This window comes from Megalobrama amblycephala, linkage group LG21 (assembly GCF_018812025.1).
Source record: "Megalobrama amblycephala isolate DHTTF-2021 linkage group LG21, ASM1881202v1, whole genome shotgun sequence".
Classification (NCBI taxonomy): Eukaryota; Metazoa; Chordata; class Actinopteri; order Cypriniformes; family Xenocyprididae; genus Megalobrama; species Megalobrama amblycephala.
This window is the reverse complement of record NC_063064.1, coordinates 15,792,742-15,805,784: the sequence shown is the minus strand read 5'-3', so window position 1 is coordinate 15,805,784 and position 13,043 is coordinate 15,792,742. Positions and strand designations below refer to the sequence as shown.

Genomic DNA, 13,043 nt, shown 5'->3' with positions numbered 1-13,043 from the left:
AAGAAACAAAGTCACCTACATCTTGGATGCCCTGGGGGTAAGCAGATAAACATCAAATTTTCATTTTTGGGTGAACTATCCCTTTAACGATTTAAAGTAAGACAACACACACATAAAAATAAGCTAATGTTGGGTACACACAATTTTTTTTTAAATAATCTTATAAGATTTTCAAAATGTGAGAGACCACAAACATGAGGACAAAAAAATCCTAGGTTTAACTGTTTTGCTCCTGTAGTGTGTGGTGTGCTGTGATGTGATGTGACAAACAGATTTTCAACCAGAGTCCCGATTGTGAACACGGGAAATCTCGCAAAATCTCTCGAGACTTCAGAATACACATGGCGGATGATAGGCAGGAAGAAATTGCGATGGTAGTGTTTGGAATGATTTTGGTATGTTTTACCTTACACGTTGTATAAACACTGTCTTCGTTCAGCTCGCTTTCTGATTGAATATTCTTTCGTTTCACGTGATAAGAGCATGTACGCGTTTGTCCTCGGGGTTCACCCCACACATCAGGATTTTTGATCGTAAATATTCAACATGTCAGAGCACGATGTTGGAGCTAAACTCTGCAGGACACCGGCCCTCCAGGAACAAGTTTGGGGACCCCTGATCAAGATAATCGGGACATTACCTAGGATTGTCAGAAGGGGAGAAATCTGCCCAAAATCAGCCCGATTATCTTTTAGTGTGTACCCAGCATAAGACAAATAAAATCAAGATATTTTATCAGGAAGAAACTCTGAGTGAGAGGGGGGCCTATTTTAATGGACAATGGGGCCTTAAAGTCAAAAAGGCTGAGATCCACTGGTCTAAAGCAAATAAGGTATCGGTGCACCTCTAGTATTTGCCCCTTCAAATATTCGATTACACATGATGTTGTGTACTTGGAAAAACAGATGACTGTAGCTTGACTATGCTGTTTATAACTGTGCATGTAAACATGCTTAGTAAGCATACAGTGTACTGAAGGTGTTCATGTGAATCATAAAACTTGAATGGGTTTGAAGTGAACCTTAGCTGTTATAGTAAAAATACTGTAATGACTTCTGTTGTATGTTTTTCCTTAACGTTGTACCTGTGTACCACTGTCGGTGTCACCTTTGTTTGTGTATGTTGAAGTCTTAGCTGGTTGTTGTTTGTTGTCAGGACATTAGCAGGATATCAAGGCTGCTTTGGGGTTTGGCAGTGAAATCGGAGCGCACTCAGCCCTACCACATGTTTCATTGGAGTAAACCAACACCCTCCCCCCTCACAAGACACCACACGTGACACCACCCCTTCTTTCATATCCCCCTTCGCATGCAAAACAAAGCTTGTGCCACCTGCCATATGTCCTTTCCTCCCTGTCACCCACAATGATCCATGCCAGATTTGTTAATGACATCTAATATCTTAAAGTCACTATAGTCTAATATAGATGTTTCAGTTGCATTCAGGCCGGACAAGTGGCTGCCCTTCAAATCTCTGTCCCTGTGACGCAAGCTACATGAACCTAGTGCACCTTCAGACCCTTTATGACGCAGTTTATTCAGTGTTCCCTTATTTACACAGTCACGACATGCATACTCTTTAACCTTACTCAGAATGACAGTGCAATACAAAGTTATGATCTAACAAATGATTTGGCATTCAGGCGGCAAATAAGTCTTGATTTTGAAGTCTTGTATTTTTTATAAGCCGTTTAAGTTGTAAACATAATTGCAATTGTAAGCAAAGGTGGTGCCAATTAAATGAAAATATTAAAGGTCCCGTTTTTCGTGGGTTTTTTTTAAGCTTTGATTGTGTTTATAGTGTGAAATATAACGTGTTCATGTTCCGCGTGTAAAAAAAAAAAAAAACAGTATTTTTCACATAATTTACTTATCTGTATACCGCTGTTTCCACTGTCATAAAAACGGGCTGATGACTTCCTTGTTCTGTGAAGTCCCTCCTTCAGAAATACGTAACGAGTTCTGATTGTGCCAGCGGTTCCTGTGTTGTGATTCGACAGCAGCTTAGCGAACCTTGCCCGGAAAGGTCACGCCTCTTACCATAACGTGGAGATGCACGCGCTCAGTGTTATTGTAAACATGTCTTTAATTTTACCCTATCAATTTGAGCCGGAATCAGACCCGGTGATTGGACTGCGGGATGAAAATAACAGCGTTTCGACGACATGGCGACAAACACACTCTACAAACGCAACTCTTGTGTATTCCTGTGGGCGGAGGTTAGTCAAAAAACTGTTTTAGTGATGTCATTAAAGAAGGAAGTAGAGGGATGTAGTCCAAACTGGCCGTTCGATGTAGGCGACTTCTGTTAAATAAAATTTCTCGCTTGGCATTGAACTTTGAGCTTTAAAATTTTACAGATTTTATTTATACTCTAACAACAACATTACACACTAACTAAAGTTTGAAACATGGGATCACGAAGAACGGGACCTTTAATGGTGCTTGGTTTTGGAGAAGAAATTTCAGTTTGTTGGGTAAAATACAAATTATCAGAAAAAAAAGAAAACTAATTGTCAGACTGTTTCTTTTGAGCAGATGTGCTTTGTCTCTTTGCAAATTGCCATCCATTCTATAACACATGGCGTTTGAGAGAGATCAAACCTTGTGTTTTGTTTCTGAGGAATGTGTTTCAAGCTTTTCTTCTTGGTCTTCACAAAAAGCAAGCATTAGACCAGTGACAGCAATAATTGGTCTATGTTGGCTTGGCAACACTTTCCATTCGTCAGCTCAGCATATAATTACATGTTGCTTGAACAATGAGGTGTCTCAACTTACCTGACTGAGCTTTATTTCAGGTCTAGATACAATACCCCAAGTGTTGCAGACCTGGCACAGTTTTTTGTCATCTTGTTCTTCTTGCATAATGTTAGCATGGATTTTGTATGGCACTCCTAAAATATTACAAGGTTTGTAGTTACTTAAAAACAGCCACATGTAGTGATTTCTGGTGGGTCCAAGAACTGGATCTTAACTGATCTCTGTCAGGGGACTCAGGGCTAGTCTTTTCAGTAGCGGTTAAACGGATCGTTGTTGATCCGTGATCCGTATGCACTAAGCCCCACGGTTCAGAAGGCCTGTGATTGGCGGATCAATTGCAAGTTTAACCTCAATAGAGTGAAATGTTATCATTTGCTTGTGTTTTGTCTTGCTAGTTTACACATTAGATATAAAACCATTCCAGTGCTAGAAGAGGCAAACAAGGATTTAATTCGGTATCGCACGCCACGCTGTTATCGGTGCGCACAGACGCACATACATACAAGTCTCACGCACATACAGAGAGAGGTGCATTTCAGATAGCTTGCGAAATTGATTTCTTTTTCTCATCCTCAATGCACTTGGATGGGCACATACTTGCATTATGTCAGTCAAAATACCCCTCTCAGCAAGTATTCTCCTAAACACATTTGGTTATGTCTTATTTGAACGAGGTGAGAATTCGGATGTGTATCTATCGTATCTATGTGTGCATGCATGGGGTCTTATCTATATTAAATGAATACAGAATGGTGACATTTTAAATGTAATTACATTTCTGTACAGTAAAATGTATATTTTATTTGTAATTTTGTTGTATTTATCTCTACTTGTAATTGCTGTACAGTATTTGTTCTTTTTACAGTCTAAAGTGGGCTAAGTAATAAATGCAAAGTTACCCCCTAATTTTTTTTTCATGCTGATCTGAAAAATGATCCGATCCATGACGTAATAACTGTGACATGATCCGAACCGTGAGTTTTGTGATCCGTTGAACCACTACTTTTCAGACAAGAGATCTGTATAGTGTATCTCCCCTGATCACCCCTCCTTCAAGTTTTATCAAGTAAAAAAAAAAAAAAAAGTTGCTAAAAAGTAAGCTTAAAATTCGTAAATCTTGTAGTGCATGTTTAAATAATTCTTCTATTGCTGTCAAATAATTAATAAAAAAAAAATCTTTAATGTCAATTTCTCAAGGATTCATGGCAGCCAGCAAAATGATTACATTTTTACAGTGGTTTGTAATAGAAGAATATTAGTCAAATAGAAAATAATTATAGAATTGGAAAGCTGAAACTTTCTTTTTACTTTTGTGCATACAACTCATGTTTTGGGTCCAAGTGGTTTAAAATGATTGAACAGGTCACATGAATAAAAGTGATTTCTATATATTTGGTCAAATATATTGCCATTATTATTAACATTCCTCACCTATTTTAATCAGATCTTCTACTTCATTTTAAATGCTTATTTGGTAAAGTGTAAATCATGGAAACTATGGATAATAATTATTAAAGAATTGTAATGTTTTTTTTTTTTTTTTAATGGTTTTAAAGTATTATAGCAAGTCACACTGCTTTTTTTAATGTTGTCTACCCTTTTACACATCAGATCAGCTCTACTACAGATTAGGGCTGGGAAAAACATATCGATTTCTCGATTTTAATCAATTCTCATTTTTACGAACCGATATCAATTCTTAAATCCCAAGAGTCGATTAGTCTAGTCTGTTTTCAGTTGAATGAACAGAACATGTAGCGTGCCTCCCATCCAATAAATCGCAATAATCTTTGTGCTTTGTTACTTTTGATATGTAGCAAAGTCTCAGATTTCAAATTACGTCCATCTTATTATGAGATTCAAAAAAATAAATACCGTTTTGGTGCTGTTTATTGTGGCGTGACAGATCGCTGTAGCGCTTCAGTTAAAGAGAAGCTCAGCACGGAACGCATTTGAACATCCTCTCCTCCAATTGAATACCAGTTACAGCATGAAATAAACATGAATAAACATCTGAAGGCATGTTAAAAGATACAGATTACAATTTACCGAAATCCGTGTCATGTCTCGTGTAATAGCTCATTGTTTCAACCTTGGAAAGATGTCAATAAAACAGCTTGTAAACAATGTCAAAAAGTCACATTTACCTCAGGAAAAATTATATTCAGTGACCATAAACTCATTTGTCAGCTAGAAAAATGAACACTAGAGAGCAGCATTCTGATAAATATATGCACTGTTGCATATTCATTATAATTTTTAATGTTCTTCAATATTTAATGCATGTTTGAATAAATGACAGCCATGATTTAAATGTTTATATATTTAAACTAATTGGAGTAGAAATATGATTGTCATTCTAAACATTATTTATTATAAAAAACATAATTTAGTGTAATTTAAGTGTTAATTTTAACCTTCAATATTATAGTAATGTAGTACCAACTGACTCCCATTGTGTAGTTTACAGCATTAGTTGAGAGATTTTTTTTTTTTTCCTCTAGAAAATTTGCCATGTACTGTATCTGATATACTACATCCAAAATAATAGAAATCGAATCGAATTGGAATCTAAATCGAATCACAAGCATGTGAATAGAAATTGAATCGAATCGTGAAAATTGTCAATACACAGCCCTACTACAGAGTGGAACTGGACCTTGATATATTTGAGTTTGAGAACAATTAGGTTATCCCATCTAATTTTAAAATGCCATCAAATGTCAAAAACATTTCTGGCATTTGAAGTCAGTCAAGTAGAAGTGGAGTAATTCAGGTCTCTCTCACTCTAGGCTAATGAATATTCTATCGAGATGAACAAAAAAACTCTTGTTCTGCTGAGCATTAGTGAAATGCCACTTTGAAATTAAATATTACATCTGTCTGTTCTTGAGAAGACATGGCTTTGGTGAGGGAGAGGCTTTGTGACTGCTGTTCTCTGTTGTGCAGTGTGTGGGTGAGATCAGATGTGTCTGTATTTTCATGTATTTTTGAGTTAACATGCTAAGTATCTTTAATATATTTCCAGCTTTGTTTACATTTGTGATGCCCATCTTCTCCCATTAGTCAAGTAGGTCCGAATCACACATGTTTGGCATGAAGCGAATGAAAATTCCTGAAAGCTCTGCCAAATAGGCTGTTTAGCCCTCTGTTGGCTGGTGTGAGTATATGAGGTTTCACAGGCATGATGTGGGCGGTGTGCAAAAAAAGGAATCCTGGGACCTCTAAGCCGTCTATCTGGACAAGAGGGAACGTCCCCCCACCCCTAGAGGGATTCTTTCCACTGCTTGTCATACATAACTGTAGTGCAGTACATTGTACCTTAATATTGGCCAACTGCTTAAATGAGGGAATACATTAGAGGTTCCAAATCTATTTTGTTTAACAATTTTTTTTTTTTTTGTCAGTGTCAAGTATACCACCAGTCATTTTCTTTGTGCTTTCCATTTATACTCATTCAGTCAAGTGCATATTTTGTGAATGGACAATAATATTCCAGATTTTCCCTTATGATAGGAAGCATCCCGTGCTCCTCCTCTCATGGAGGCCTAATATTAATTTGAGAATTTAAAACTCTACCTATCATCCTAAAAGCAAAATTCTCAGAAACAAGTGTCTGTCTTTGCGATCCAAATGTTTTTCAATGAGTTGAAAGAGGGCTATTTTTAATCTCAGTTAGCTTTACGACTGGACCACATGCGGCTGTCAGTGACGTTTCAGTTAGGCCTAGGGATTGAGAGTCTATATTTGACATTTTCAATGATGTCATTGCTCTTTGCATTCATAAAACACTGCTCAATTTGCAGGGCTCTGAAATATAAGTTGGGAGTTAAAGTTCTTTTTATACAGAACATTTATGATAGCTTATTTTAAAAGGCCATTCTTTTAAAACATGAAGGGCATTTGTCTTTGCATACAGTGTCTTTACATTTTGGCAAAACCATGGGCTAGTTGACTAGTAAATTACAAGCCTTTATTTAAAAAAAAAAAAAAAAAAAAAAAAATCGGGCAGTGTGGCATTTAAATAGTTAGGAATTGATTTACGAGGTCACTCATGAAAAACATTTAAAAGAGTACTGTTGTATCATTTTAGACAAACTGAATACAGTACAAAGAGATTATTTAAATACCATTTCCTTAGAGGATGATCATCCAAAGAAATCAGCAGTCTCACAGATATGTAATGGACTACTAGAATCTTATCGGTTTTGTCAGGATTGTCTGTTTTGTATAACCACTTAGCCTCTAGAGGGAGGCAAAACTCCAGAAATTCTCAACGAAACCTGTTCATATGTGGTTGTTCTGCATGCGTATGCGTGCGTGTGTGTCTGTATGTGTGTGTGTCTGTATGTGTGTGTGTCTGTGTGTGTGTGTCTGTATGTGTGTGTGTCTGTATGTGTATGTGTCTGTATGTGTGTATGTTTATGTACATGTGTATATGTATGTGTGTATAGTGTATATATTATTCTTGTCCTTTTTTGCCATATGTCATTATTTTGTGCTTTATTTTATAATGATTAATAATGTTTTTCACAAACTTTAGTTTTAAATGGTCTCCTTTTCATCCTCTCTTGTAGATGCTTCATGACTGTCCCAAAGCTAGACGAGAGGTGGAAATGCACTGGCGGGCTTCCTCCTGTACCCACATCGTCAGAATTGTTGACGTCTATGAAAATCTCTACCAAAACAGGAAGTGCCTTCTTATTGTAATGGAGTGGTGCGTCATCATCAACTTTTGCTGTCTTCAGTACAGATATCAAAATGCCCTGTTTTTTTTTGTGGTCATTTCTATATTTTCCTTTTTTTTGCCTTTTTTTTTGCCTTTATATATTTATAATATAATATAGCTGGGATTTGAACTTGGGTTGCAATGTTGGCACGCTGCCCACAAGGCCATCAGCGCTGACATATTTCACTTCCTTTTTGGTCAACTTTCCATTCATAAGCAATTAACCATTCTGTGAATCTGAATGTTCCATTCACAAACAGTTCACCTAGAGCAACCCTAGATTAGGTTATTTGCTCCATGGTAAATGCTGATCGGCACTATGATCGGGCACTATCTTTATTTCCTGGATCAATACAACTTGTTATTAAACCTGTAACCTTTGCTGTTGTGGCCCTTATTCTTAACCATCCGGGTATAAAGCATATTAATACAATCATCAGGCATTTGTTTCTGCCATAATAGTTAAATGATGTTTGACAAAGAGTTTTTATATATCAGTACAGTCATTGAGTGCGTTTACATGCACCCTCATAATGCAATTATAATGGGATTTTGCCAATATTGCGATTTAAACTTTACTTCATGTAAACACAATTCTTCAATTTAAAGTAGTGTGATCTAAGCTCATAATTGTAGTAAGCATAATCGTATTAAACTAGGTGGTATACACCGAATTTAATCGCAATAAACAGGTATGTAAACATAATAATAATTGCATAATTTCCGCTCTGACAAAAGTGCTTGAACTTATAAGTGTTCACATAACTTCATGAATCAAGTTTTCTCTTAACCAAATTGCTAAACTCTGTCAACACAACTCGCTGCGCAGTCTCTGCTCCGTATTTTCATCCAGACGGTGCAAAGAATGTGACTGCAACATAGGCAAACCAGGCATGTTCTTCGATGTTCATCATGGCACCAAACAATATCCAGTACATCCATCATAATTGATTTTGAATTTGATGTGAGTAGATTAAAACAATGGCTGGTACTTAATGCCTATCTGAATGTGGTATAACCATACTTATTAGCGAATAATCAGAGTAATGAAAATTGCCTGTAACAGTTCTGTCATGTCATGTAAACATCTTACTGCGATTAAGACCTTTCTCTGATTATAAGAAATATTTGCATTATCACATGTAAACGTAGTGATTGTTATGGGAACATAACATGAGATCAATATTGCTCGTTTATCGGTAACATCTGGCCAATCACAGTTTTCGTAGGTATTTCATGAGCAATATAATGACTTGACATTTGCAATGCACTGAGCATTGTGTCTGTATGTCCTGAATTGCATTATCATGAAAAACCTTGATTCATTTAGTTACTCTTTTACACATCCCCTTAACTCATTTGTACGGTTTTGTCAAGGTTTCGCTGCCTCATCTGTGTAAATAGTTTACCAGCAGGTGTTTGGATGTTAGTTACGGTAAACACTCATACACCTATGTGCCCCTTTCATGTTTGAGTGAATTGAAAAAGTCCCCTTGTCTGATGACGTTCCTCCTTAGTTGGCGACCTCTCCTTCATATAGACTTTAAGTTGCATAACCAGACGCTGTTTCCCACACTTACAGCATGTACGCTAGCTGGTACCATACTTCTTTGCCTACCACCACTTTGTGCTCCGAGTCAAGGCAGTTAAACCCAGGTTGCTTCATTGGGACGGTCCCTGCTGTAATCAAAATGCAAGTTCTCATATAATGACACAAAATAATAATGTTTTGGTTAAGTCTGCAATAGATTACTTAAAATGCAAACTACTGATTTGATTATTTAGAAGAGTTCAGGGTAGAAAGAATGGCACTGCTGTTAAAGTGGAAAGTGTTTTAGTACATTTTTTTTGGATACAGACCTGTTTATTTATAGATCTAGCAATCAGTTTTGAACTGATTAGGGATAGTTTACCCAAAAATGAGAATTCTTTCATTGGTTATTCATCCTCATGTCGTTCCATTCCTGTTAGACTTTTGTTTATCTTCAGAACACAAATGAAGATATTTTTGATGAAATCTGAGAGCTTTCTGTCCCTCCATAGACAGCTACACAACTACCACTTTGATGCTTCAAAAGGTTCATAAAGAGATCATAAAACTAATCCATATGAATTGAGCGGATTAGTCCAAATTTTCTGAAGAGACTCTTTATATTGATGAACAGATTTAGACTTTTATTCACATGAAAACATTCATCAACTCACACATCCGTTGTGGTAAACGGAAGCTCAAGCACGTTTGCTTGACTTGCGAGAACGAATGAGGTTCGTTCTCATGTGTTATTCAGCACGTTTGAGCTTCCGCAAGAGGTTCATTCTCGCGCATCAAGCAGGTTAGGTTAAGCTTCTGTTTATGTTCTCTGATCAATGTTTATATGTGAATAAAAGCCTAAATTAAATCTGTTCATCATGTAAGCTAGGGGTGTCCAATCCTGCTCCTGGAGGGCCACTGTCCTGCAGAGTTTAGCTCCAACCCTAATTATACACACCTGAACCAGCTAATCAAGGTTTTTAGGCATACAGGAAACTTCCAGTAAGTTGGATCTAAACTCTGCAAGACAGTGGCCATCCAGGACAGAGTTTAGACACCCCTGGTATTATTTTTTTCTAAATAAAAGGAGTGATCTTGCAGATCTTTTTTCATTTTCTTTTTCTTTTTTTTTCTTTTTTTTTTGTATTATTTGATGTATTTTTTGATCTTGCACCTGGCCAAGTCATTTTGGATGTGCGTACCTTGACCTTTTTCACCCCTGATATAAGCCATCGAGTCTCTTCAGAAAATTTGGACTAGGCCACTCAAGACATATGTTTTAGTTTTATGATCTCTTTATGAACTTTTTGAAGCGTCAACGCGTCAGTTGCGCAGCTGTCTATGGAGAGACAGAAATCGCTCAGATATAATCAAAAAGATCTTTGCTTTGAAATATGCAACAAACTAAAAATTATTTCAATAATTCACAGCCTTTTCACAGAGTAAAAATGTTTTTGGTTCATTATGAAACTCTGGTGGGCTGCCAGAGTCTAGGTGATTAATGGGAATACTGCTGAAACTTAAAGGTCCCGTTTTTCGTGGTGTTTTGAAGCTTTGATTGTGTTTATAGTGTGCAATATAACGTGTTCATGTTTCGTGTGTAAAAAAACACAGTATTTTTCACATAATTTACTTATCTGTATACCGCTGTTTCCACTGTCATAAAAACGGGCTGATGACTTCCTTGTTCTATGAAGTCCCTCCTTCAGAAATACGTAACGAGTTCTGATTGTGCCAGCGGTTCCTGTGTTGTGATTCGACAGTAGCTTAGCGCTCCTTGCCCGGAAAGGTCACGCCTCTTACCATAACGTGGAGATGCACGCGCTCAGTGTTATTGTAAACATGTCTTTAATTTTACCCTATCAATTTGAGCCGGAATCAGACCCGGTGATTGGACTGCAGGATGAAAATAACAGCGTTTCGACGACATGGCGACAAACACACTCTACAAACGCAACTCTTGTGTATTCCTGTGGGCGGAGGTTAGTCAAAAAACTGTTTTAGTGACGTCATTAAAGAAGGAAGTAGAGGGATGTAGTCCAAACTGGCCGTTCGATGTAGGCGACTTCTGTTAAATAAAATATCTCGCTTGGCATTGAACTTTGAGCTTTAAAATTTTACAGATTTTATTTATACTCTAACAACAACATTACACACTAACTAAAGTTTGAAACATGGGATCACGAAGAACGGGACCTTTAAGAAATTTGCCAACTCTCAACACCAATTGTCCTTTTGAGATTTGTAGTGGTTCAGCGGATCACAAAACTCACGGTTCAGATCATATCATGGTTAAGTCATGGATCAGATCATTTTTCGGATCAGCACAAAAAAAAAAAAAGGGGGTGGGGGGGGTAACTGCATTTATTACTTAGCCCACTTTAACTACTCCGATACCACAGCAGAAACTACTAGCATAACTAATACATTAATAATGGCAAGTGAACAGACTGTAAAAAGAACAAATACTGTACACCAATTACAAGCATAGATAAATACAACATAAAGTTACAAATAAAGTATAAGGTCTAACTTGTAGTGTTAATTTTCGTGTACAGAAATGTAATAATTAAATGTAGTCTATAATGACACTGTTCACTGTATGAATTTAATATAGATTAATCTTTGTTAAAGCTGTGTTTTGTTGTTTAATTTACATGACGGACAACGGCAAGGTATTTATAGGTTGCTGTCACTTTAAGAGTAAGACCCCATGCATCTGATAGATACACATCTGAATTCTCACCTCATTCACTTAAGACATAACCGAATGTGTTTGCAGCAAAACTTGCCGAAAGGGGTATTTTGACTGACATAATGCGTGGACACAAAAGAGAAATCAATTTGGAATTCTCGAGCTATCTGAAACGCATGAAACGTGTGTGTGTGTGTGTGTGTGTTGTATGTTTGTGCATCTGAGCGTGCAATACCAAATTAAATCTTCTTTTGCCTCTTCTAGCACCGGAATGATTTTATATCTATTTAATGTGTGATCTAGCAAGACAAAACATGTGCAAATGATAACCTTTCTCTCTATTGTGATGAAACTTGCAATTGATCCGCGAATCACATGCATGCCGAACCGTGGGGCTTGGTCCGTACGTATCACTGATCAACAACGATCCATTTAACTGCTAGAAATTTAAACTCAAGATGTAGAGCCCAGACCTTGCACTAAATGCATAATATTTGCATGGTGGAGAATTTAGTATTGCTTTAAACTGATTATTCTCTTCCTGTATGTTAATTCATGACACATCTCATCTAGTTTCAAATTGATTTAGCTGAAGTGCATGCTTTCACTGAAAACATCAAAGCGATGCATTTGTGATCTTGAACTTGAACACCTTTATTATATGAGATATGATCACAAATCACACCTCCCACTTTCCATTTATTTGTGCGTTATCTTGGTGTCACATATGTGCTGACGTTCACATTTTCTTTACTGCCTCTTTTTGTAGGAAGTCAAAAACTGTGCTTTTCATCATAAGTTGAACCTGAACTTTAGGCTTTTTGTAAAAGGATTCTTAGAGGTTAGAAATATTTATGTTTGTTTTACTCTTCAGAGATGATGCAGATAGGGATGGGCCAGGATAATCTTCACTAGACTTTTAATGGTGGGTGTCTTGTCTTGTGAGTTCAGGATTCTTAAAGGTGACCTAGATTATGTTTTTAAAAGATGTAATATAAGTCTAAGGTGTCCCCTGAATGTGTCTGTGAAGTTTCAGATCAAAATACCCCATAGATTTTTTTTTTTATTAATTTTTTTAACTGCCTATTTTGGGGCATCATTATAAACGCGCCGATTTTATGCTGTGGCCCCTTTAAATCCCGTGGTCCACGCCCACAGAGCTCGCGCTTGCCTTGAACAGTGCCTTAACAAAGTTTACACGGCTAATATAACCCTCAAAATGGATCTTTACAAAGTGTTCGTCATGCATGCGGCATGCATGCGTCGGATTATGTGAGTATTGTATACTGTTATATTGTTTACTTATTATTTTGAATGAGTTTGATAGTG

At 36.9% G+C, this 13,043-nt stretch overlaps 1 protein-coding gene across 1 annotated transcript in view; it reads left to right on the top strand.

Moving 5' to 3' along the window:
* Positions 1 to 13,043, top strand: part of mapkapk2a (MAPK activated protein kinase 2a) — a 42,121-nt gene that overhangs the window by 22,567 nt on the left and 6,511 nt on the right. The window contains exon 2 of the mRNA XM_048172452.1: positions 7,337 to 7,476. Within this exon, the coding sequence (XP_048028409.1) occupies positions 7,337 to 7,476 (140 nt within the window). The remainder of the gene's footprint in view (positions 1 to 7,336; positions 7,477 to 13,043) is intronic.